A 26743-nucleotide genomic window follows, 5' to 3' on the forward strand; every position below is an offset into this window, starting at 1 on the left:
ACAAAACAAACACCGAGTTTCCCTAGCTTTTCCTATGGGAAGTCCAGAGAGCAGTGGGTACGGAGGCGTCGGTGCCCTTAGTCACCTGGGAGCTGGGGAGGGGAGCTGGGTGCAGGTTTAGGGTGGAGCCAGCCCAGGAGTGCAGGGAGTACGCTCTGTAGACCGAGGAGGAACCGGGAAGAATAGGTTTGCATTTGGTCGGATCCATAGAAAGAGCAGAGGCAGGAAACGGTTAAAGCCAATCGGCGCTGTGCATTCCCAGACAGGCTTTGCTTAATCCTTCCTCCCCGCTCTACCAGACCCTCGCCCCCCGCCTTTCTTTTCTTTCTCTCGACCCCCCTACCCCTGAGTTATTACTACCATAACAACCGAACGGCTTCTCCCGAACCCCGCCACTAAAGTTATTTATCTGCAAACCTGACCTAACCCCCATCAATTCTGCGGCAGCTTTTTGCTGTTATTGCTCTGACGCCGGCCAAGATTTGACCAAAAGGGTGGGGGGGGGGGAGGCGGAGAAAAAAAATCGCCCCCTTCTCAGCGCCTCGGACTCGCGGGGGTCCCACCCCGGAACGCCCACAGTCCCCCGGAGGCCACGGGAGTGATTAGCGTCGGGAACAGCCAGTCGGCAGCCCGGGCACCCCGCGCGCGCGGGCGGGGCGGCGCCGGGCCCAATGGGCTGGGCGGGGGCGGGGCCGTGGGTGACAGGCTGGGAGCGAGGGGGAGTCGTCGCGAACCCCGAGCCGATCAATGAGTGGCGAGCAAAGTTTCGGAGTCCCGCTCGCCCCGCGGTCTGCCCGCCCCCCTGTTTGTGTGTCGGCGGCGGCGGCGGCGGCGGCGTGAGTGCGCGCGCGCGTGCGGCGGACAAGGGGCGGGGAGAGGGAGGACTCGGGGGCGCGGAGAGGGGCTCCCGAGCTCCGGCCGCACCGCCGCACAACCTCCAGCCCGGCGGGCGAGCAGCAGAGCGCTGACAGGCGCCGTCCCGAGCTGCCGCGGGCGCCGCCACTGCTCGGCGCCGCGTCCCCGCCTCCCCGCCGACGGCACAGGAGAAAGGGGTCCAAGCGCCCCCAAACCCAAAGCCTTGTGGATTACAAAGTGAAACTGACCCGGGACCATAAAAGCAAAGAGCACCGGGGCAGGGGCGAGGCGCAATAGAGTGGGGCTCTGCCGGGGCCGCCCGACCACGGTCCCCTCGGCATGCTGAGGGGAGGGGACGCGGGGACCGCACGCCGCTGCCGCCTGACCCCCGCGAGGCCGAGAAGAACGGGGGACCTGCGCTCGCTGTGGATGTACAAATAACGGGTCGGCAGGCGCCCCGGCGGAAGTAAAATAAAACCATGCCGAGGAGCGCGGGACGTTGCCTGCGCCGGCAGCAGGGGCGGCGGCCGCGGCTGGCGGAGGAGGAGGATGCGGCGGAGCGCTCGCGGGCACCGAAGCCCTAGCGCCCGCGCCGGGAGCGCTGTTTGCCAGCCGCCCGCGCGCTGCCGCCCCGCCTGGGCCTCGCTGCCACTCGGGCAGCCCCGTGGAGGGGCGCCACAGCCAGTTCCTGACGGGTGGGGACTCGCGGAGACCCGGAGACCCCTGGTCTCCAGCCTTTAGGGGAGGAATTCGCGCACCTCCCGGCTCCCTCCCGCCCCTCCCTGCCCGCGGCGCCACCCGCGTCCGTCCTCCCCTCCTCGGTTGCTTGGCCGCGGGCAAGTTCCAAAGTTTCTGAAGAGTGTTTGCAACGATCGCTCGTACACCTTAAACACTGGCCACCTCTCCCAGCTCTCGGCCACTCGGGGAACACGCTCAGAGTCTCCAGATTCAGAACCAACGTGAAGGGGGGGAAATACTGAGGTTTGAGAAACTTTCCTGGAACTCATCAGCGCCCAGGAGCGCCCCGCAGAATGCTCGGCCGCCTCTCGCACCCGCTTCCCTCTGGCACGACGCGTCTAAATGGCTACCTGGACAGAGCCTTTCACTGAGGCGACTTGCTTCTGCTGGGCTGGCGGTTCCTTGAAATAACAGAACTCTCGGGGCCATCAGTTGCATTTGCCGGAATACTTAATCCCGGCCCTTGCATTCTTTTTGCTTCATCTCTTCCTCCTATTGATCGCACCATTCCAGGGAGCCGGGATCATGGACTTGGCCGCACGCTGGGCTGTTGGCCGCGCCTGGCTCCCGCTGCCCACCCCCTCCATACTCAAGCTCCTGCGCCTCTTCGGGCTGCTGTCCCTGCTCCCCGGGCCGACCCAGGTTGGCGGGGCCGAGCAGCGCCAGGTGTTCCAAGTGCTGGAGGAGCAGCCCCCAGGCACGCTGGTGGGCACCATCCAGACGCGCCCGGGCTTCACCTACCGGCTCAGCGAAAGCCACGCCCTGTTTGCCATAAACAGCAGCACGGGGACCCTGTACACCACGGCCACCATCGACCGCGAGAGCCTGCCCAGCGACGTGATCAACCTGGTGGTCCTTTCCAGCTCGCCCACCTACCCCACCGAGGTGCGAGTGCTGGTGTGGGACCTCAATGACAACGCCCCTGTCTTCCCGGACCCCTCCATCATAGTCACTTTTAAGGAGGACAGCAGCAGTGGGCGCCAAGTCATCTTGGACACGGCGACCGACGCAGACATCGGCTCCAATGGCGTGGACCACCACTCCTACCGCATCGTCCAGGGCAACGAGGAGGGTCGCTTCCGCCTGGACATCACCCTGAACCCGAGCGGCGAGGGCGCCTTCCTGCACCTGGTGTCCGAGGGCGGGCTGGACCGCGAGGTCACGCCGCAGTACCAGCTGCTGGTGGAAGTGAAGGACAAGGGCGAGCCCAAGCGGCGGGGCTACCTTCAGGTAAACGTGACTGTGCAGGACATTAATGACAACCCCCCGGTGTTTGGCAGTTCCCACTACCAGGCGGGGGTGCCTGAGGACGCGGCCGTGGGCTCCAACGTCCTCCAGGTGGCGGCGGCGGACGCGGACGAGGGCACCAACGCGGACATCCGCTATCGGCTGCAGGACGAGGGGACCCCCTTCCAGATTGACCCCGAAACGGGGCTCATCACGGTGAGGGAGCCCCTGGACTTCGAGGCCCGGCGCCAGTACTCCTTGACGGTGCAGGCGCTGGACCGGGGCGTGCCTTCCCTCACCGGGCGCGCCGAGGCGCTGATTCAGCTCCTGGACGTCAACGACAATGACCCGGTGGTGAAATTCCGCTACTTCCCCGCCACCTCGCGCTACGCCTCGGTGGACGAGAACGCTCAGGTGGGCACTGTGGTGGCTCTGCTCACCGTGACGGACGCGGACTCCCCCGCGGCCAACGGGAACATATCGGTGCAAATTCTTGCCGGCAACGAGCAGCGCCACTTCGAGGTGCAGAGCAGCAAAGTGCCGAACCTGAGCCTCATCAAAGTGGCCAGCGCCCTGGACCGCGAGCGCATTCCTTCTTACAACCTAACCGTGTCTGTCTCGGATAACTACGGGGCGCCCCCTGCCGCCGCGGTCCGGGCGCGCTCTTCTGTGGCCAGCTTGGTGATTTTTGTCAATGACATCAATGACCACCCTCCTGTCTTTGCGCAGCAAGTGTACAGAGTGAACCTGAGCGAGGAGGCGCCTCCGGGAAGCTACGTGAGTGGAGTGTCTGCCACGGATGGCGACTCTGGTCTCAATGCCAATTTGCGTTACAGCATTGTCTCTGGCAATGGACTAGGTTGGTTCCATATCAGTGAACATAGCGGCCTGGTGACCACCGGGGCCGCTGGGGGCTTGGACCGTGAAGTTGCTTCCCAAATTGTACTGAATATTAGTGCTCGGGACCAGGGCGTTCACCCCAAGGTCTCCTACGCCCAGCTTGTAGTAACTCTCCTGGATGTGAATGATGAAAAGCCAGTATTTAGCCAGCCACAAGGGTATGATGTGTCTGTGGTTGAGAACGCCCCAACAGGGACAGAACTGCTGGTGCTCAGGGCAACTGATGGGGACCTGGGTGACAATGGGACGGTGCGTTTCTCCTTACAAGAGGCTGAGACTGACCAGAGGTCTTTCCGTCTGGATCCTATGTCTGGGAGGTTGAGTACTATCTCCTCCTTGGACAGAGAGGAACAATCTTTCTACTCCCTGTTGGTTTTGGCCACAGATCTAGGCTCCCCTCCCCAGTCCTCAGTGGCTCGCATAAATGTGAGTCTCTTGGATATGAATGACAACAGTCCCGTATTCTACCCAGTCCAGTACTTTGCTCATATTCAGGAGAATGAGCCCGGAGGTAGCTACATCACTACGGTGTCTGCCACTGACCCTGACTTGGGTCTCAACGGAACTATAAAATATAGCATATCAGCTGGGGACAGGTCTCGGTTTCAGATCAATGCTCAGAGTGGGGTGATTTCGACAAGAATGGCCCTAGACAGAGAAGAAAAAACAGCTTACCAACTCCAAGTAGTGGCTACTGATGGTGGCAATTTACAGTCTCCCAACCAGGCAGTAGTAACCATCACTGTATTGGACACTCAAGACAACCCACCTGTATTCAGTCAGGCTGCCTACAGCTTCGTGGTCTTTGAGAATGTGGCTCTGGGATATCATGTGGGTAGTGTGTCTGCTTCCACCATGGATCTCAATGCCAACATCAGTTATCTCATTACTACTGGGGATCAGAAAGGTATGTTTGCTATCAACCAGGTCACTGGGCAGCTTACCACAGGGAGTGTGATTGACAGAGAAGAGCAGTCCTTTTATCAGCTGAAAGTAGTGGCCAGCGGGGGCACAGTGACTGGAGACACTATGGTTAACATAACAGTGAAGGATTTGAATGACAACTCTCCCCATTTCCTTCAGGCAGTAGAGAGTGTGAATGTGGTGGAGAATTGGCAGGCTGGTCACAGCATTTTTCAAGCCAAAGCTGTGGACCCTGACGAAGGTGTTAATGGCATGGTGCTCTATAGCCTGAAGCAGAACCCCAAGAATCTCTTTACTATCAATGAGAAGGATGGTCATGTTAGTCTGCTAGGGCCCCTGGATGTCCATGCTGGTTCCTACCAGTTAGAGATCTTGGCATCTGATATGGGTGTTCCACAGCTCTCCTCTAGTGTCATCTTAACGGTTTATGTCCATGACGTAAATGACAACCCGCCAGTATTTGACCAGCTCTCCTATGAGGTCACCCTTTCTGAGTCAGAACCTGTGAATTCTCGATTCTTTAAAGTGCAAGCTTTTGATAAGGATTCAGGAGCAAATGGTGAAATTGCATACAGCATTGCTGAAGGAAATATAGGGGATGCTTTTGGCATATTTCCAGATGGTCAATTGTATATAAAAAGTGAACTGGACCGTGAACTTCAAGACAGATACGTTTTACTGGTTGTTGCTTCTGACAGAGCTGTGGAACCCCTTAGTGCTACTGTGAATGTTACTGTAATTTTAGAAGATGTAAATGATAACAGACCCCTTTTTAACAGTACCAATTACTCATTTTATTTTGAAGAGGAGCAGAAAGCTGGGTCATTTGTGGGCAAAGTAAGTGCTGTAGATAAAGACTTTGGGCCAAATGGTGAAGTAAGGTATTCATTTGAAATGGTGCAGCCAGATTTCGAGTTGCATGCTCTTAGTGGAGAAATTACAAATACTCATCAGTTTGACAGGGAGTCTCTTATGAGACGCAGGGGGACTGCAGTGTTTAGCTTTACAGTCATTGCAACAGACCAGGGGCTCCCACAGCCTCTCAAGGATCAGGCCACTGTCCATGTTTACATGAAGGATATAAACGATAATGCTCCCAAATTTGTAAAAGACTTTTATCAAGCTACAATATCAGAGTCTGCAGCCAACCTGACACAGGTTTTAAGAGTATCTGCCTCAGATGTTGATGAAGGTAATAATGGACTTATTCATTATTCTGTAATAAAAGGAAATGAAGAAAGACAGTTTGCTATAGATAGTACCTCTGGCCAGGTGACACTAATTGGCAAATTAGACTATGAAGCCACACCCGCCTATTCCCTTGTAATTCAAGCAGTGGATTCAGGGGTAGTCTCCCTCAATTCAACCTGTACCTTAAATATTGATATTTTAGATGAAAATGACAATACCCCCTCTTTCCCCAAATCAACACTCTTTGTTGATGTTTTGGAAAACATGAGAATTGGTGAACTCGTGTCCTCCGTTACTGCCACGGACTCAGATTCCGGTGACAATGCTGATTTGCACTACAGCATTACTGGGACTAACAACCATGGAACTTTCAGCATTAGCCCAAACACTGGGAGTATTTTTCTTGCCAAGAAATTGGACTTTGAAACGCAGTCTTTGTACAAATTAAATATAACAGCAAAAGACCAAGGAAGGCCTCCTCGTTCATCTACAATGTCAGTGGTTATCCAGGTGAGGGATTTCAATGACAACCCTCCTAGCTTTCCTCCTGGGGATATTTTCAAGTCTATTGTTGAGAACATTCCCATTGGTACGTCTGTCATTTCAGTGACTGCCCATGACCCTGATGCAGACATTAATGGGCAGCTAGCCTACACGATCATCCAACAGATGCCAAGGGGCAACCACTTTGGCATAGATGAAGTCAAAGGCACTATATATACCAATGCTGAAATAGATCGGGAATTTGCTAATCTCTTCGAGTTAACCGTAAAAGCCAACGATCAAGCTGTGCCTATAGAAACTAGAAGGTATGCTCTGAAAAATGTGACCATTTTGGTTACAGACCTCAATGACAACGTTCCAGTGTTCATATCACAAAACGCCCTTGCTGCAGACCCTTCGGCTGTGATTGGTTCTGTGCTGACAACAGTCATGGCTGCTGACCCGGATGAAGGTGCCAACGGAGAGGTGGAGTACGAGATCATCAATGGGGACACAGACACCTTCGTTGTGGACCGTTTTAGTGGAGACTTGAGAGTGGCCTCCGCGCTGGTGCCTTCACAGCTGATCTATAATCTCATCGTTTCAGCAACAGACCTTGGCCCGGAAAGGAGGAAATCCACCACTGAATTGACCATCATTCTTCAGGGCCTCGATGGACCTGTTTTTACTCAACCCAAATATATAACTATTTTGAAGGAAGGGGAACCCATTGGTACCAATGTAATATCAATAGAAGCAGCTAGCCCTAGAGGATCGGAAGCCCCAGTGGAGTATTATATTGTTTCAGTTCGTTGTGAAGAAAAAACGGTTGGACGTCTCTTTACTATTGGACGACAAACTGGCATGATTCAGACAGCAGCCATTCTGGACCGGGAGCAAGGAGCTTGCCTTTACCTGGTGGAGGTTTATGCCATAGAAAAATCAACTGCTTTTCCCAGAACACAGAGAGCAGAGGTAATGATTTTGTCATCCTTTCTGACTTATTTGTTGCTATGTTTTTTAGGAAGATCGCTGTTCTTTATATTACTTTCCATAATTATTTACCTGTATTGTTGATAATTGATTTTACTGACAGGAGTATATAAAAATGTTCTGGCACAAAGGCTAACAAGAATTATATAAAATCTAGCTTTGATCCTGGTCAAAACTAAACAATGAACAGTTTTTACTTTATAGTACACCTCATAGAAGTCAAATGTATATGTGTAGGCTAGGGAGAAATCTTTAGCCATTTCTGAAGTGCCCCCGCCCCCCTAAAAAAAAACACCAAAAAAATCCCACATCCAATTACATAAGCGGAATCCCAGCACTAAACTAAACACCTCTCAGTAAGGAAGCCTACTAGAGAATGGGTGATTTCAGACTTAAGAATTTTCTGTTCCAAAATTAAGAACTTTGGTAGAAATCAGCATTACAGCCTAGCTGTCTAGGGGGCGTGGCCATGGAGGGCAGTATTAACTTTCACATCCTCAGCAGCCTTAGCAGTTTCTTTATAGACAGTGACTAATTTCAATGTGCCAAGCCAAGTTCAAGGAGATTCCTGATTTCATCTGCCTTCACATTTTAGGCACTGTCTTTTGACTTAGGGCAATCCTTTCTTTACCTTCTTAACCTAAAACATGTAATGTGCTGTGAATGATCAGAGATTAGAGGCTGTTTCTTGAGACAAGACTGTGTTGTTCAATACCCTAGTGTAGGTACACGTTGTTCTGTCTGCTGACAGGTGAGAAGTTGGTTTCACAGTATAAGCCAAGAGAATTCCAAGCTTGGCCTTCCCTGGGTTATATTTTAGGATACTACCTCTGTGTATCATTGATTTGTTTTTTCAATTGAACTACTGCCAATGTTGTCTTGATATCTACCAGAAATGATATAGCTGTGCTCTCGAAAGCCCTTGTTTGCCATTTTCCAAGTTCTTTCTGTCCCTCCTCACTCCCCTCAAAGTCATTCTGATGCCACTCAGCCAAAAACACAAAATATCAAATGTGGTTTGTGATATTTGGCTGTAAACCAGACAAAACATGCTTGTGAGATTGAGGCTCATGTATTTGTTTTCTTGCTTTCTTTTCTATTTGGGGAAGGTGAGGGTTTTTTTCATTTAAAATGCTCATTTATTATTATCGTCTTTTTGAATCCTGTGTGATTTTTTTTTTTCATAATAGGTAGCTCTGTCTGTTCAATGGATGGAGCAGCAAATTCATGGCCTAGAGGATATGAGAGATATAATTAGAGATATATTTCTTAATAGAGATATAATTCTCAAAGATATAATCCTAAGTGGAATTCAGGTTTTTTTTCTTTTACACATAGCCCTGAAGGGACTTCTAACCCAAATGTCCTCTTTTACCTAATTAGTTTTTTAAAGATCTTAACATAAGTCTTATATGTTGAGCTATTTGATTTGACTCGGGCCTTGATTTATGTAATTTTATTTTGATTTGGTATATTCCTCCCCTAAATCCTCTCCCTGTCTCTTCCTTCCTTTTTTGGAATCACTACTTAGATGAAGAGATTGCATTAGTTTGAAGACTGAAATAGTTATTAAAGATAGACTTTAGGTGAACTTGTTAAACTATAAGACAAATGATATTATTTGTTGTTGTTTGTTGATTCAGTATATTACACTTATTAGAGAATATAGAGAATGAGAATAAATGTCCATTGTTATCATTAGAAGGTTTGCCTTATTATTTACTCATTGGATATATAAAGATTGTTTTAGATTAAATTTATTAAGTAGTGCTGTCTCTGTAATAGGTCTGCAGATTAAAAAATAATTAGAAATCATTTTGTTAGTAATAGGGAATAATATGTTTGTTGCTTTTTTAAACCTCAGTAACACCCATATGAAAAGTTATTCATATTTACTGTACCCTGTTTATTAAAAAATCTAGGAGAAGTCCTTACACTGATTGTTTTATAAGAAGAAAAATTGTTTGTCAGGGTGTCTTCTGTGAACGAAAGTGCTGAAATTGTAAACCAAGTTTGAGTTCCCAAGGTCCAACCACTCCTAAAATTAAAAGCAAATGTGCTTCCCCAAAGAATATTGAAAGCAGTAGTTGGGAGCTAGAATTTCATATTATTATTGGTTGTATCTTTTAAGTATATGCAACAAAATACTTTTTCCTTCTGCTGAAACAATTAATTTACCATGATTCTGCAAAGAGAAGTTATAAATTACTTCTGGTTGTCAGAGGTGATTTTTCAGTTGTTTGTTTCCAAGTGCAAACTTCATTCCAATGTATTTTAAAACATTTATTCATGTACACTGATAGGCATCTGGGTTGCTTACTCAGGTTTCTGGCTAGAGTCATGGCTGACCACATTCCATGGGCAAGCAGAGGGTCAGTGGGTAAAAGAGAAATGATTTCATCTGCATTCTTTGTCCAGCTCTGATGTGTGTGGAGCAGGGATGGGGACTGAGGCTCTGATTTTGCTCATTCCAAAGATCTGTCCAGTTGTGTGCCTTCATTTACCCTACTCGCATAGCTAACATTTTGACCTGAATAAGAGTGTCTCAGAAGGATGACTTTGGATTGCCGACATAAGGTTTATTATCTTTTTATTTTGTGCCTTTACATTCTCAGAAGAGTCTAGATGAGGTTAAAATAGCTCATATAAATTTTCAATCATTTTTCTAGGTTCAACAAACAATGGAGACGTGTAGAACATCAATAAGCATTTCTCTTTTAATATGTGTTGCAAGGGAACATGCAGCTGAGGAGCTGGGTTGGACCTCTTCGAGGTCAGAAGCTTAGTTTCATTGAGCGTTTTGATCTCAGAGCCTAGTCTGATGCCTGGTGTATAGTAGGTGCTCCGCACATGTTTGCTGAATGAGATGGTAGAAGAACTGAATCCAGAACGTGTGTTCTTGTGCCTCAGAAATAAATTAACCGAGATAAGCTGGGGGAATGGAAGAAGTCAATAAATTTGATCTTGACCATTAACTGCACTAAGGACCAGGGCACACCAATTGTCTCTGATCTACAAGTGAATTGAGAATTGTCAGAAAACTCAGAAAGGAAAAGAGGAACTTAAGCGGGTGATCTCACATGGAACTTAGGGTTTAAATGGAAAGAAATTTTGTCTGTGTCCAGGTCCCAGTTCTCAGATTTGTTGGTCTCAGGACCCCAAGGATCCCCAAAAGAGCATTTGCTTAGGTGTGTCTTATTTATTGATAGTTACCATTAGAACATTAAAATTGAGAAAAAGTTAAAGTATTAATTCATGTAAAAATCACATTAAACCTATAACATTTTAATTTTATTGTATTAAATAAAACTTTATTTTGCCAAAATGAAGAATAATGAAAAAAAGAGACATTATTTTACATTTTCATAGATCTCTTTAATATCTGGCTTAAGAGATGACAGCTAGATTCTCAATTCTCCTTCAGCCTATTGCAAAAAATGTTGTTTTGGTTGAAGCATGTGAAAAGAACCAATCCTGAATCAGAGATATGCAGTTGGATAAGGGAGAGATACTTTGATATCCTTTTTAGATTACTGTCAACTTTCCTTTGATACACACCAGAACTCCGCAAGTGGCATTTTTTAAAAAAACTGACTTGCATTGTGGAGTCTGAAACCCTGTCAGTGAACTATTCATAATTTGTTACAAAAAAAAAAATGTCGATCTACTTGTATTCTGAATGGATATTTACCTATGCATGACTTGGAAATATCAGGCATTGGTTATTTGGAAAATATTGGTATACGTGATAAGGATAATAATTTAAGTGTCTTTAAGTGTATTGGCTCTCAACCTCAGAGTGATGGTTAGAAGGTTTCCGGAATTTGAATTTTCACTTGACAGCGCAAGTTTTATCATTAGTAACATATATTGTTAGTTGCTTTCCTTGAAGTGCCAGGTTCCCTTTGTTCATTTTCAAACAAACCCAGCAAAAAAACTGTTGGCCAGATACTAAGTCTAAAAAAACATAGTTTCTCTGTCTGTTGTCCTTTCAAGTAAAAGTCACATTCCATATATAAGGCAGCTAGTTCAGCTCGCAACTCAAACAGCTGCCCATTTGCTTTGCTGTGAGACAGCGGCAGTGCTTAGGGACAGATCACTGGTTCTCTGTGCACATTTCAGTGTTTGTCACAAGAATAGTGAAAAGACCTAGAGATTTAAGGGTCCAGCGTTAATAAAATTCATAATTTTACTATTTTTTTCAAGGAGTTTTCTACAGTATTTAAGTGGAACTGGCACATTATTTTTGCTGTGAGTGCCTAGCAGTGCAGAATACAATTATTGCTGGGTACTTGGGAGCTGCTGTTTTGATTTGTGCTCAGGCAACAGTCTTACCCACCACGGCGTTTGCACCTCTGGTGTAAGTGTCAACACAGTGAACAAGACAGACAGTGTTTTTCATTATGATGAGGACAGTTTCGATTCCCCAGTTCTCTTTAATGGCACTCTAGGATGGAGCCCATGTTATACAGTGCATTGCAATGCAGTAAAAAACAAATAAAAACCACACTAGTAGAAATATTCTAGTGTAAGTGGAATAGAATTCATTAAAGATCAGAAATGAGTTTTAACAATAGGATCATAACTTATTTTCACAATGAAAACATCAAGATTTCTAAGAGAAGGGATGGAGACTTTTGTGAGATCAGTGCTGACTACCAAATTTGGAAATGATTTTCTCCCAGAGGGTTTAGAATCAGAGTTAGTGCATCTTAGATTAAATGTCTGTGTATCTTGTCTATCATCCATCACAGGCAAAATATAAGCAACAGAACTGAATATATACTAATATTATAATAATAATAAAATAATAATAAAATAATAAAATGTATCAAGTATTGCTAAGTGCTTTTATAGGGTTTTTATCATTTGAGCCTCATGACAACACTAGTAATAATCATTCCCACTTCATAGCTGTGGAAACAGTCTCAGAAAAGTTAAAGGCTACAGGGGGTCAAATATATAGTGACAGAAGAAGATTTGACTTTGGGTGGTGGGCACACAATGCAATATACAGATGATGTATTATAGAAATGTACACTTGAAACCTGTATAATTTCATTAACCAGCTAAAGGCCCAGTGCACAGATTCATGCATGGGTAGCGTCCGGGCCTGTTGGGAGGAGGAGACGGCGGGAGGTTGGCTGTCCAGCCTGGTCCCGATCAGGGCCCAATCAGGGCCAGGCCAGCCAGGGGGGAGAGGCCGTGGGCAATTGGCTGGTGGGCCCCACCATAGATTGGGGTGGGGGGCCAATTGGGGGTGGTGCTGGCCATGGGGAGGGACTGTGGGTGGTGGGTCAGCCATCCCTGCCCCCAAATGGGTGGGGGGGCTGATTAGGTGTCAGTGGCTGGGGGGGTGGTGCATAAGAGGTTGGCCAACTGGCCCTGCCCCTGATTTGTGTGTGTGTGTGTCAATCAAGGGGGAGGGGCTGCAGGTGGTAGCTGCTGGCCTTGCCCCTGATCAAAGTGGGGGGGACCAATTGGGGGTGGAGCTGGCTGGGGAAGGAGCCATGGGCCAATCGGGGTGGGGGGGCCAATTGGGGGCAGGCCCAGCCAGGGGGAGGGGCCACAGGCAGTTGGCTGGCCAGCCCTGCCCCTAATTGGTGTGTGTGGGGGGGCTGATCTGGGGTGGGGCCAGCTGGAGGTAGGGGCTGCAGAAGGTTGGCCATCCAGTCCCGCCCCCTATTGGGGTAAGGGGGGTGATCGGTGGTGGGGCCAGCTTGGTGGGGGGCGCTGCAGGCCAATCATGGTGGTGGGGGCTCATTGGGGTCAGGGCCAGCTGGGTGGAGGGGCCACAGGAAGTTGGTGGGCTGGCCCCACCCCCGATTGTGTCGGTTCGCTGGCTGCAGTGGGCATCATAGCGACCAGTTGTTTCAGTTGTTCCGGTCATTATGGTGTTCTGGTCACTGGCTTTTTATATATATAGATGTCACTCTAATAAATTTAATGAAATTAAAAAATTACTTGCTTAAGTTTGGATAGATAGAAAGGAAAACAATGCTCAGACTTATATAAGTCCATTATTTGTACTCCCAGCTACTACTAAAAAAAACCCAGGGCCATCTGTGGTTTTATTACAAGCAGGACTCTTCAGTATGTTGATATGAGCATATATGTATGCTTTTACCAATCTTGTTTGCACACCCTTGTTGGCTGTTGAAAAGTCTTTGACAAGTAGTATTATGTATTGTCTGAACTAAGGGATACATGAGTGTTGCCTGCCTCAGTCAGGGCCATTGGCAGATGCTGTACACGTTTATGGGTCAGTTCGTGGTGGCAGTGACCATCCCCATGGCAGAGTGGCTCTGGGTGTGGTTCTGGAGCAGGGAAGAGGGTGAGACCATGAAGCGGGGAACGAGAAGCAGATGAAGAGCACAGGTTTGCCGGCCTCTCCTGCTCCACGATGCTGTGCAATTTGGAAGCTGTAATTTATGAAGGGGGAGAATGCAATTATGGATTTTCAGATGATAAACCTTACTCTTTTAAGAAATAATGTTGAAGTTGGAGTGGATGGAGTGTGGAGATTATATTAAAAAGAGAAAACATTTTATTGCTTCCTCTCTCGATCTCCAGAATAGAATTTTTTAAAAATAACCTGTGATTATTTCTGATATTTTCTTCCGATTGGTATGTTTTTAAATTCATTAAACAAAATACTTAAAAGGACTCAAAGGGCTGTATAAGTTTTCAAGACATGTACAAGTGGATACTACAAACAGGAATATTGATGGCCAATTAAGCTCATGCTGCATACTTTGTAAATGGCTCAGGATGTTTGATTTGGTCTCTCAGTTTGGTAATTGATTTCATAGACATAATTTATCTTCTGATGAAGTTATTGGTTTGTTTTTTGCCTTTGTTAAAGCCCTAATCATTTTAATCCTATATTATTCCATTAAATGTTGAGGCAACTAGTTTTGAAAAATATTTATGTACTTAGCATTTTGTGGAATCAATTTTTCATTTCATTGTCTGCATCTTGCACTTTGTCATCATTACAGTGAAAAACTGCCCACAGACCTCATTAGTAGTGAGGACTGTTGAGTTAGCGACTATAAAGAATTCCACAGGCCCTGAGGTGAATCTGCTGTTCCAAGAATTAATAAATCTAGGGCTCAGCTCTTTATGATACCCTGAAACTATTCTGAATTAGAGCTGTGAGTGGAAATAAGAAAAGAATAATAGGCAAATTATATGGGCCAAGATGAATTAAAAAGTTCCTTAAAGTCTCCTAAATACAGAATATGTTCAATATTTTCTAGTACTTTCAGGCTTCAAGTACTCTGTGACAACAGAGACCAATTGCAGTTGCACATTAAATAAGGAGCAGAGAGTATGAGGAATTCAGACAAGTGAAAAAAAATCCTATTAGACAAATATCCTTTATAAAATACATGTACTATATTATGTTAATATATAGTATCTTACCTAATAATAGACAAACATGTAAATTGACTGTACCTTTGCCACCCTAACCAGCCAATCAGGAGAGTATGCAAATTAACCCAACAAAGATGGTGGTTAATTTGTATACATAGGCTCCAAGTGGTGGAGCGAAGCCTGACGGCCCAGCGGAGTGAAGCCTGACGGCCCTGGGGCCAGAGCAGCGAAGCCTGATGGCTCCAGGGCAGGCTCCGGCTGGAGCCTGGCCAGAGCCAAGGCCTGGGTCCTGGGTGCCAGAGGCAAACCTGGGTGCCAGAGGCCAGCAGCCAAGGGAAGGGAAGGCCTATTGCACGAATCTCTTCATGCAATAGGCCTTCTAGTTGATATATAATATCATATATTAACATGTGTGCAACCATTATACAAAGACTGCTGGATTATCCCTGGTGTTAATATTTTGAGAAAAAAATAGGTTGATAAAGTTATGAACATGAAACATAACCTAATTGGCAGATAGTGTATATGTATTAATGAAGATTTGGCTCTAGGGATACAGCTTCTTTAGTTTCCAGACATGCATTTAAGAAACAATCAGGAAGCAAAAACTAACTCTATAGATATTGAAGAAATGTTGAAAGACATTTACAAACCACACTTGACGACTGGCAGTAGGGAATCAATTTAATTGTTACTAATCATTTCTTTCAGATTATTTGACATTTTTCTGAAATGTTTTTTTATCATTTATGGATTCTGACATATTTAAAGTACTTACATTATGTCAAACACTGGTAAGCACCTGGCATTGACTTGCCTTCACAATAATCCTGGATGACATATGACCTCACATCCTTTGACAAATGAGAATATTGAGACTAATGGAGGTTAAGTTTGTGGAGCTGGTTTAGGGAGGACGCAAGATATGAACTCAGTAGTTTGTCTTTAGACTATGTACATTTGATCCCAACACAGCACTGAGTAACACTACATGTGATAAGGGTGGTTGATATTTTCTGTACTCTTACAGGCATACAATTTTTACTGTGTAAAATGTTGATTTTGTATTTCTGTTTCTTCATAATGGTGACTAAAGTAATATAGTGTCAAGTAAAATTTAGATAATGACCCAGTGGTAGGATTACTTTAGGTCCCTATCAGCCTTTATTTCACAACCTTCATGGCTAGGGTTCAGGATCTGAAGGAGGGCCTGATGCACAAATGAAAATACTGTACAAGAAATATGAATTTAGAAGGCATGGGGGGCCAGGTGGAGACCTCTCTCTTGGAGAGGCTCACTGAAACCTGGCCTTCTCTGCTTTTTATTCAGTTTTAAATACACATCTTGCCCTCAGTAAAGCACAGCAAACAGGTAGCAGACAGACCATCTCTATGATCAATAAAGATCAGTAAAGATCAGTAAGGTCCATTTGAGGCTATCAGGTCAGGAAATTGTGTCGAGCCACCGCTATCTCAAAAGGAACAATGGTGCTCGGTGTTAACCCTGCTAACACCCAAGGTCCATCGGCCTTCCGCATTCCTTGGTGCATTCTCATGATAGTATCGGCAGTGGGTGGCTTCCCGAACCTTTAGTTAGGTTAGGCTTAAAAAAGTAGATCTATAATTAGTCAGTTCTTCACTTTAATTTCTTAAACTTGAAGAAGAAATATATTTTCAGTCTTCTAATTACTGCCTCATTTATTTTCTTCCCTTTTCAGTAAAATTTCTTAAAGGAGTTGCCTATTCCTGCCTTCTTTCTTCTCATTATCTCTTAACTCCACCCCCATCAGGCTTGGTTTTGTAGCTCCAATGACATTGCTCTTGTCAAGATCACCCTGACAGCCAAGTTTCTATATCCAGGGTCAGTTCTTAATGCCCATGGACACACACTTCTAAGTCATCATACTCTGTAATGCTTTTACGTCATCATACTCAGGATTTTTACCTTTTTTCTTAGACCAATTTCTTCTCAGTCTTCTTTACCAGATTCTCTACATCTTCTCAAATTCTAAATGTTGGACAGTTCCTGGAATCAGTTCTTGAAACTTTTTTTAACCTATACTTATTTCCTGGAGGATCTCAATCTCATGGTTTTAAACAACATATATACTGATGACTAGAATTTTGTCTCTGGCCCATCTATCTCTCCTGTATTCCATATTCTTATAACTAACCACTTACTCATTATGTTTAATTAGCTTCTTCATAGATGTTTTGCATTAACATTCCAAAATCTGAGCTTCTGATATCTTCCCCAATAAAAACCTACCCCACCTCAGCCATCTCCTTCTCACTTGATGGCAATCCCAGTCTCCAAATTGCACAGGCCGAAAAACTTGGAGTCCTCTTTGACTCCTCACTTTCACACCTTTGTACAATCTATCAGTGAATCTTGGCTCTTTATTAAAAATATATCCAGAAAATGACAATTTCTCATCATTTCCACTGTTACTGCCTTGGTCTAAGACCCCATCATCTCTCCCTTCATATTGATTCTAACATCCTTTCCTACTGTTCTCCTTTTTTGTTTATTGGCTTTACACACACTGGCCTCTTACTTTTCCCAGAACTTTCTAGGCACACATCTGCCTCAGAGCTCTTGTTCCTGGCTTTTCCCTAGCATAAAACATTTTCCTTCAGACATCTATTGGGATAATTTCCTCTTGTGCTTCAAGTGTTTATTTTTTTTTCTAATGTGTCTGAATATAATTTTTTTATATATTTCATATTCTAAGTGAGAATCACTCTTCCTTTACTAACTTATTACTGTACCCACGCCCTAATCCTTCCCAATCTCCATTTCCCTGTTTCAGTTTTTCATATTCCTCCAGGGTAATGTTTACCAGCCTCCTACAGGTTCTCATCTCCCCAAATGTTAAATGTTGGAATGCCCAGGAAATCAGTTTTTGAAATTCTTCTCTTTCTTATTTACACTATTCCACTGAGGAGCTCAACCAATCTCATCACTTTAAATAATAGATACACATTAGATATATATTAGTATGTATAATATAATTTACTGATCTATAATTCTGATTATGTTTTCTGTCTTCCTCCCACTAGAATGGAATTCACCAGGGCAGGTAGATTTATCTGCCTTGTTCACTGATGTACCTCAAGAGCCTAGAAGATTACTTGGAACATAGTAGGCAGAGAATAAATTTTTGTTGAATGATCGATTGCATGCATGAATGAATGAATGAAGTGACTTCCCTGCTTCTGTCCTGACCTCTTCCGTCTAGTCCAGCAGCTAGAGTCAGATTATTTCACTCATTTGCCCATGGCTTTCCATTTCTCTCATGGTAAAAGCCAGAATTTACATTGATCTGTAAGGCTCACTGTGACCTCTCTTGTCAGTTACTTTTCTTTCCTCCTGGCTGTCCCTTACCTGATCATAAAACAGGGAGGGCTCCTGCTTCGGCTGTCCATGCTGGCTGTGCTCTTGGCCTGGCCTGCCCTCTTCTTGCTTCCCTCACCTTTTCTCAAAGTCACCTTGCAAAGTCCCTCCCTCAATCTTCCATTTTTTCTTTCTTTTTGCTTCTCTTTACTCTCTGTCATCATCCAACATAACACATGTGTTACTCCTTTATTTTGTTTATGGTCCATCTTTCCTCTGAAATATATGATTCATGAGGGGAGAGGTTTCCATCTGTTTATTACTGCTGTATTCCCAGCACCTACAATAGGGCTGGCTCAGGGCTCACACTCAGTAAGCTTATGTTTGATAAGCTAAGGAGTCACTGTTGAACACGCTGCAGATACGCTGCCGAGGGGCCAGGAATTCAGGCAGTGATACATACTGAAGGAAAAGAGTCATTTGTCATTTTTCAAGGCAAGCTGTGGAGCTTCTTCTGAAATTTGTGAAGCTAGTTAAGTGGCAAAGACTGATTTTCCTGGATAAAATGACGGTGGCTGCGTGCCTACACTGGCTAGCAGCCTTGCAATCCAGTCTCCAGAAATCTTCAGTGTTGCCGCTAATGCTTACTATACAGCTATCTTGGTAAAGTAGAACATTCAGAGTATATATAATAATGCATGTTACACCATGACCCTGTCTTATTTTGTTAGAGCCTACCTAATTTTGCTTTAGAGAGCAAGTCTCGACCTGTTGTAAACCATGTTTCTCTTCAGCAAAAAGGAGAGAACATAGACATTTAAAAAAATTACTACTTTCAAGATTGATAAATTGAAGTACTGTCATTTCTTTTTTCTAATTTACTATCTTGGCTCAATATTTAACATCAATAATAGTAGTAAACTTGATTAATAAAATTCAGCAAAGAAAATATTGTTTAAAAATTTATCCTGACTAAAGTTCAGTTGAAAGAGTATATTCTTTTGGTTTGGAAGAAGCTTGATTCAAACATATTGCAGCTATTTGCAGAATCTCAGTCTCCTTGTCTGTAAAATGGGAATGACAGTACCAATTTCATAACTAATTGAGAGGGAAAAAAGAAAGAAAAGGTACTCAGTGAAGTTTGTTAGTTTCCTACTGTTTTCTCCAAAGTTCAGACATGCATAGAATTATTATCATGAAAAACACTTTCTATTTCCAAAGTATTTTAGAACTCCTTCCTCCTCCTCCTCCTTCTCTTCCTTCTCATTCTCATCATCTCCTCCTCCTCTTCTTCTTCCTCTCATCCTCATCATCTCCTCCTCCTCCTCCTCCTCCTCCCCTTCTTCCTCTCATCCTCATCATCATCTCCTCCTCCTCCTCCCCTTCTTCCTCTCATCCTCATCATCTCCTCCTCCTCCTCCCCTTCTTCCTCTCATCCTCATCATCTCCTCCTCCTCCCCTTCTTCCTCTCATCCTCATCATCTACTCCTCCTCTTCTTCTTCCTCTCATCTTCTTCATCATCTCCTTCTCCTCCTCTTCTTCTTCCTTTCATTCTCATCATCTCCTCCTCTTCTACCTCCTGTTCCTCCATCCCCTCCTCCTCTTCCTCCTTCTTCATTTCCCTGAATCTGTAAGGAGGTAAGTTGGATATTTTTTTTTCCTTTTAAGAAAAAGGCATCAGAGAATTTCATGATTGATGTGTGGTCACACATCTAGACCAACATCCAAGTTTTTCTGGGTCAGCATACTTGACATTAAACCCCATGCCCATTCTGTGATTAAGTTGATGCTATTTACCCATCATTTTGCACCATTTTATTGTTGAGATAATTCAATTAATACTTATAATTACTTAAGGAAAGTAACTTATGAATCTAGAAACTACTTTGTTGAAAGCTTAGTTGCTTACGAAATAATCAAATTCAAATATTAGGATTTTCAGGTGTTTAATGTTGAAACCTTACCTCTGATTTACATGGGGAATGTTGTCTCTCAATTTCCACTGATAATAATGTAATATTGACTCCCTCGAAGTTGTGTGTTTACCCGTGAACCTATTTTGAAAATATTTTTTTTGTATTATTCACTACTTAATGTACTTCTTATAATTGAAGTCAAATTGGCCTAGTGAAATTAAGGTAAAACTATGTTTTCTTCCAAAGGACTCTGTTTTTTACAAAACACATAAATTCCGGTAACTTCTTCAGTGAGAGCCTTATAGTTAATAATTAAAACCTTTCCCAAAAAGTTTTTATTACTTACTGAAAATTTCATAATAACCAAATATGCAAAGGGGATGGACTTTCCTTCTGCTTGCTATAGTGTTCTATAGTCTGTAACACTTTGTTCTTTAGTCAAAATGCTTACCATTGATATTATATATACATCCATTTCATTCTACAGTGGATGTGAAACAGGTTACAAGAGTATATATACCTTGAAAGGATCAAATAGTTAAATGAATCTCTAGGAAGTAAAAATAGGTGTAGCTATAAAATAATCCTGGATATATAATATTGGTGTACATAAATGTATGGCTTAAGCAGCCCTCAGAGTTTTATATTTGGCTTTCTAAAGACCAAATCAAACAGAGAAAGTCAGAGCAGGTATGTAAGTCATGGTGTCCTAAGACTAAACAAACACATCCATGCATAAGTGAGTTAATGAAAAAAATACAGATTTTCTTAACCCAAGGGACCTAAGAGGAATTTGTCCCTTACAGATGCTCGAAAGAGATGTATTCTTAAGTGATGATTCTTTCATTGGTACCCTCACTAGTATGACAGATTTTTAACATCTCTTTCTTGTGACACCTTTGTCTTTCAGTGTGGGTTTATGACAAATTGTAAAATTGCAATTCTAGCAGATAATTTATTTATGGATCAAAAGAGACTCCCCATGGTAAAGTGCTCACGCTTGGTTTTATTTTATGTGGTGGGTTAATATTTTACAACCACACAAAGAACAATTCTGTTGAGGTTTTCACATTAGCATATCTGCAGCACATCACAGGGAAACCAGACTGTAGGGGGTTTTCAGTAAAATTTTAGCTTAATCCATGAGGAGACCTTACTTGAATTTTTTTAGAGGCAAAATTGGTTAATTTTGGGCAATTGGCTAAAACATTTGACTCAAATCTAGCAATCTGTGTCTTAGATTGTGACCATTTCTTAGAAACATAATTTGGAGTTCCTAAATGTTACTTAAATTGATTATATTGCTTTTATTGTGGCATTTTCCCTCCCCAGTAATGGCATGGCAGTCCTTCAATTGCTAGCAAAATTTGACTCATTGTCTGCTTTTTTAAAGATGGTAAATTCTCTACTAAAAAGATTAAGATCCTAATTCACAAGTATGACTAAGTGGGCAAAACTGCCTGTGATGCAAGCCATCTTAATATTTTATGACTTTGCATAACAAAATAGGAAAAGTTATCTGTTCATTGAGGTTGTAACCAGTTATGAGTTAGTAATGAATCCTTAGTACTTCAAGTCCAGAACCTGGCAGAGTTAGAGCATCACATGCCCCCTGATTTGCTGGAAAATGAAGGAAGTGGGAGTAGAGCTTTTCTTTACAGGACAAGGTAGTTTGTGATGGGAGGGACAGTACAGGATTACCAACATTTTGGGTCAGACTGAACACAGTTGGCCATAGCACATGGAGCTGTTGATTATTGTATTTTCTTCTCAGCACTTTTCTGTCTGTGCATGAGTCTGTTTATACTTGGATGAAGAATTTTTGTTGCTTAGCAACCATTCAGAGAATTTATTTTTGTTTAAAAAAATTAATTGGTCATAGATACTAGAGAGTGGAGGGTGGGTCAGGGTTGCTATTGGGCAGTGTTGGTATTAGTAGAGGGGATTTTCCAGGAGAGAAGTGTTAGTTATATGTGTTTAAAACTGAATAAATCTCATTGTATATTTACTTCTTAGCTTGTCTCTACCTCCTACTTCAAATACTATTTGGAAAAAAATGGCCTAAGTAAATGCATTGCATTAGTCAATAATATGTTATAATGCACAGAGCATACATATGAAGAAGTGAAACTATAATTTAAATTCTATTTTCATAAACTTAATTTATCCTAAATGCAATTTTTCTCCCACCTCAATGATAGGAGTTAACGCGTATTCACTTTCTGAAGGAGCTCGGTGTTCATAATGTTGAGCGCAGTTGTGCAATGCACAGTTAAATACTGAAATAAACAGAAATTTTGAAGTCAGAATAATTGTGTTCAAATCCTGGCTCTACCCTTTCACACTGTGTGACCTTCAAGCATAAGCTAAACTCTCTGAACTGCAGTGCCTTCATCTATTCCAGGGAGAGAATTCCAACCACTGAGTAAGTGTCGTGATGAAAATGTTCGGTACGCATGGCACTGCACATTTTCTGAAAAGGCTGTTTGGTTTACTTTTATTGATGCTGCATTCAGTTACTCCATGTGTGGTCCAGAAGGCAATGATTAAAAAAAATGTAAACAGTTACCGGGCATGTAAATAGCTACTGTTCATGCAGAAATTGTGATGACATTTCTAATACCATGTAGATGGGAAACAAAACCACTTACAAATTCTATTTCCTGATTTTAAAGAAATTACTGAGGAAACACATTAACAAAATGCCTCTGTGGTAATTTTCCTCATTATGCTGTGTCAGGTAGAAAAATAATTTTTAAATGACAGTGACTAGTGAGCCAAAAGGCATAACTAGGACTGGGAAATGGATGCAATTTTCAACACATGATTTAACTAAATTGCAGGATTCTATTTTGAATCTTAGTATAATGCAAAGCCAGATAAGTATTATGCAATTTGTAGACTATGTCCTGATAAGAGTATCAAACACTGAAGTCATTTAAAATATAGGCAGTTTACCTAGAGAAAACAATAAAAAGAAAAACTTTATTGAAAGATAGGGTGAGGATTTGTTAATAAGTATGTCAGAAATTGACTTCAACATATTTAGGCTCTAAAAGATCTTTATTTCAGTTCAATATCATCTTAGAAACATTTAGTACAGACAGACCTTTAATGTCTGATCATTGGCAGCATTGTGGCTTTACGCAAAGTATTAGTTCACTTTCCTCTCGCCTTTTTCATTAGCGTAGATGGTGCCTTTGATCAGGCAAGATAGCAAGGCCACAACACTGAGAGCTGCATAAGTGACACTCCATCTTTTCAGACTTGCCTTTCAATGAGAAGCGTTTGAGAGATTTCTTGCAGTGTCTCCCAGTAGAGAATTCAACCTCCCTAGGATTTCCGGTTTTTTTCTGAGACAGAAGACGGACGTAGAGCAGAAGAGATGTTAATCTTTTTCGTGGCCGTTTGCTCAGATATGAATGTTTCCCTTGCTAAAATCTTGTTTCTGCATGTTGTCACTTAGGCAGTAACCAAGGACTTCTAAATTAGGAAAGATAAGTGCTAGGACCTTGTTCTTATTTTTTATTGTGAACAATTTTCTGACCTTTGTTTTGACTTTCCATCCTCTGCTTTCATCCCAGTATTCAATGTGCTAGACCTGGTGTTTAGGAGTGGGGATGCAAATTTGCATTTTCCAGATTCATGCCTTCAGGAGATAGTCTAATAGGAACACAAACATCGCATACATCATTTATCAGGAAAGGTAGAAGATCGCTATGATGATAAAAACTTTACCAGTTGGTCATAGTAACCAGTTTTACACCATTGAGATTATTTATCCTACTCAAGCTTTGTACTTCCTAAGGGGTTTTCTGGATATTTTATTTACTTATTTATTTATTTAATATTTTTATTGATTTCAGAGAGGAAGGGAAGAGGGAGAGAGAGAGAGAAACATCAATGATGAGAGAGAATCATTGATCAGCTGCTTTCGGCATGCCCCACACAGGGGATTGAATCCAAAACCTGGGCACGTGCTCTGACCAGGAATCTAACTGTGACCTCTTGGTTCATAGATGGATGCTCAACCACTGAGCCATGCCAGCTGGGATATCTTCATATTTTAAATGATTTTAAGTGAAATAATTTTCTTGGTGTATATTCTGAAAAAACATCTGTAAAACAATACCTTCCTGTGTTGTCTCCTTCATTTCAGAATCTTGGATATGAGCTATCACTATGTAACTAAGTGGAGTTTGGTTGCATGTAGGCCCACCTTGGGCTCATCCCGGAGACAAGCTAGGGTTCTGAGGCTGCGTCTCAGTCCCACTATGCATTCCTCCCTGAAAGCTACCCTTGCCCTCCATGCATGTTTCCATTGGATGATGTATTTGTACATATTGGTCAGGAAATAGATTTATTGATGTCCTCAACATTATTTCCATCCCTGGTAATAGTTATTGAACAATAACAGCATGGTTCTTAAATACTTTTTAAACAATAATAGCAATTACCCCTAACACAATAGGATCTATTTATGAGGAACAGATGGCTATTTGTGCTTTATAATTCAAATCTCAAAATGATGCTATGAAATTGCTATTTTACAGGTGAGAAAACTCAGGCTTAGGGAGGATAAATTTGCTCCCTTTGGGTCATACAATTAGCAAAGCATAGAGCTGAGATTGGGGCCCAGGCCTAACTCCAAATCTCATGCCCACCAATAGCACATTCTGGTTAAAGTTTCAAATAAAGATGTCAGTTTGGGAACTTTAAATGAAGTAATTGTTATTTTCACTGTGCATGATATAGCATTGGTATAAGTTTATGTATAATATCATAGACAGTTTTAAGGATATCAATTTAAGTCCTTTTGGGGGTGAGTTATAAAAAAATAGTTTGATTTAAAAAGTAGGATTTTAACCAAATGATGAATTGGGAAAAAATATGTTTTAAAATATCTCTGACCCATACAAAATATGAGAATGCTTGGAAACAAGATTTATTGTTCCTATTTTGTAGATATTTAATTTAAGCAGAATTTAAACTTTTAAAAATATTCAGTTTTTATATGGTGACATATTATAGTTTGATTAGTTCTCAAAACTTAACACATGTGAGAATTCCTTGTGTTGAAGCTTTTTTAAAAATGCAGATTATTTTTCAGAAGATTCAAGGAAGGCCCTTCAAACCTGTCATTTTAGCAGGTCCCTCAAGGATTCTCATGCAAATGGCTCGCAGACCTCACTACAAGAAACCATTCTTTACTAGGCTAGGTTTTATATAAGAGATTAATCACATGTTTGCAAATGTGTAGTCCTTGTTCTAAAGTAATAGCAATGGTAGCAATAGCAGCAGGACCAATGCATGGAGCCAAATGGACAGTTACTTTTTCTAATTTGATGGCTACTCAAAAATACTGGGATATTTTGGTAATAGTTGACCAACTATGACAAGTACTAGTATATGTAGTAGCTAGTGAAATAATGAAATATAAGTAGAAATAAATAAAAATATATTCTACCCTGTGTATTGATTAATTGATCATATTAGTGTATTATACATAGCTATCTAGCCTTCAGCACCCCTCACTGTATTCCCAGAAATTACATCTCACAGGATAACTTTATTTTTACATGTATTATATATTTAAAAAGAAGAGGAAAACAATAGATTTTTGTTGGTATAAGTCAAACTTCAAGTGTTTAATTCTTCTTAGGAAAAGCAATGTTTCTGAGAAATACAGAGGGGAAAAGGACAACATGAAAGAACTCTCTGGTATTCAAGTACAAGGAGAGGCTCTATGAGACATTCCTAGGAGAGTATATTGCAAAGGAACTAAAATAAGGATATTTTGCTTAGAACAGAATGTATGGGCTGGTGTGTTTTTTAAGAGTAAATGAGATGACCTGAGGCAGTAGATATATAGGAATTTATGCTAATATTAGAGATTTGTATTTAATAGTATATGATATATTACGGATTTCATTGATTTGAGTAAGGCCTCTTAGTTTTCTTACTGTAGTTCTATAACTGTGGAATTAATATTAGCCTAGAGTCCCAAAGTGTTACTTATTTCTGTAGTCTTCTGAGAAGTAAAATCATGGGAGGGATACCAATATCACGTACAAGAAAATTGATTAGTAATTAATAGAACTTTAAAAAATTATGGGTCCCTCGGGTGTTCAATATCATTTTAAAGTTCTGACTTAATGTTACTAACGGTGTCTTTAGAGATTTAGAAAGCCAAGGAGTGTTACCTGCAGCACCCAATAGACAGTCAGTAGCTGTGGATAGCAGAGTTTCTATGTAGCAGAGTGAGAGAACCCTTCAAAAAATTATAATTCAGCCTAATTGAAACATGTGCCTAGCCATCTGGAGCACGTCTGCATGATATAAAGACATTTGGCATTTTAAATAAAGGATTTTGAATTAAACCAGAAAGCTTTTGTGTCTTCCAAAGACATTGATTTATTGAGACTATGTGTGGCTTTCCCTCATATACGGAAGATTAATGATTCTCCAAATGTCCATTCATTCCTTCGTTTTATAAAATGAATACATACAGTTAAGCAAAATGACATCTTTGAGGTTCTATGAACAAAGGTGACAGGAAATATTGCAAAGCATGCTTCACTAATTCAGCAAATGATACAAAATATAAATTTCCCTATAGTAAGAAATGATCTTGGCATTATTGAAAGTTGTTGAAAGAATGATGAATGAATGAATATTACATGAGTGATTTTATGAAACACATTATAGAGTACTGTAAGATAATTCTTGCTTTTGGTCTATAGACTTCTAAAATTTCAACATGGTGATTGGTGTTGATAAACTTAAAGCATCAAACAG

General features: G+C 42.4%; 1 protein-coding gene across 1 annotated transcript in view; it reads left to right on the forward strand.

The window, feature by feature from the left end:
* The first annotated feature begins 900 nt into the window (after window positions 1-900).
* Window positions 901-26743, forward strand: part of FAT4 (FAT atypical cadherin 4) — a 159637-nt gene continuing 133794 nt past the window's right edge. Inside the window, exon 1 of the mRNA XM_036313839.1 lies at window positions 901-7293. Coding sequence (XP_036169732.1) covers window positions 2119-7293 — 5175 coding nt within the window. The 5' untranslated portion in view covers window positions 901-2118. The remainder of the gene's footprint in view (window positions 7294-26743) is intronic.

The sequence above is a fragment of the Myotis myotis genome, unplaced genomic scaffold, assembly GCF_014108235.1.
Source record: "Myotis myotis isolate mMyoMyo1 unplaced genomic scaffold, mMyoMyo1.p scaffold_m19_p_6, whole genome shotgun sequence".
Classification (NCBI taxonomy): Eukaryota; Metazoa; Chordata; class Mammalia; order Chiroptera; family Vespertilionidae; genus Myotis; species Myotis myotis.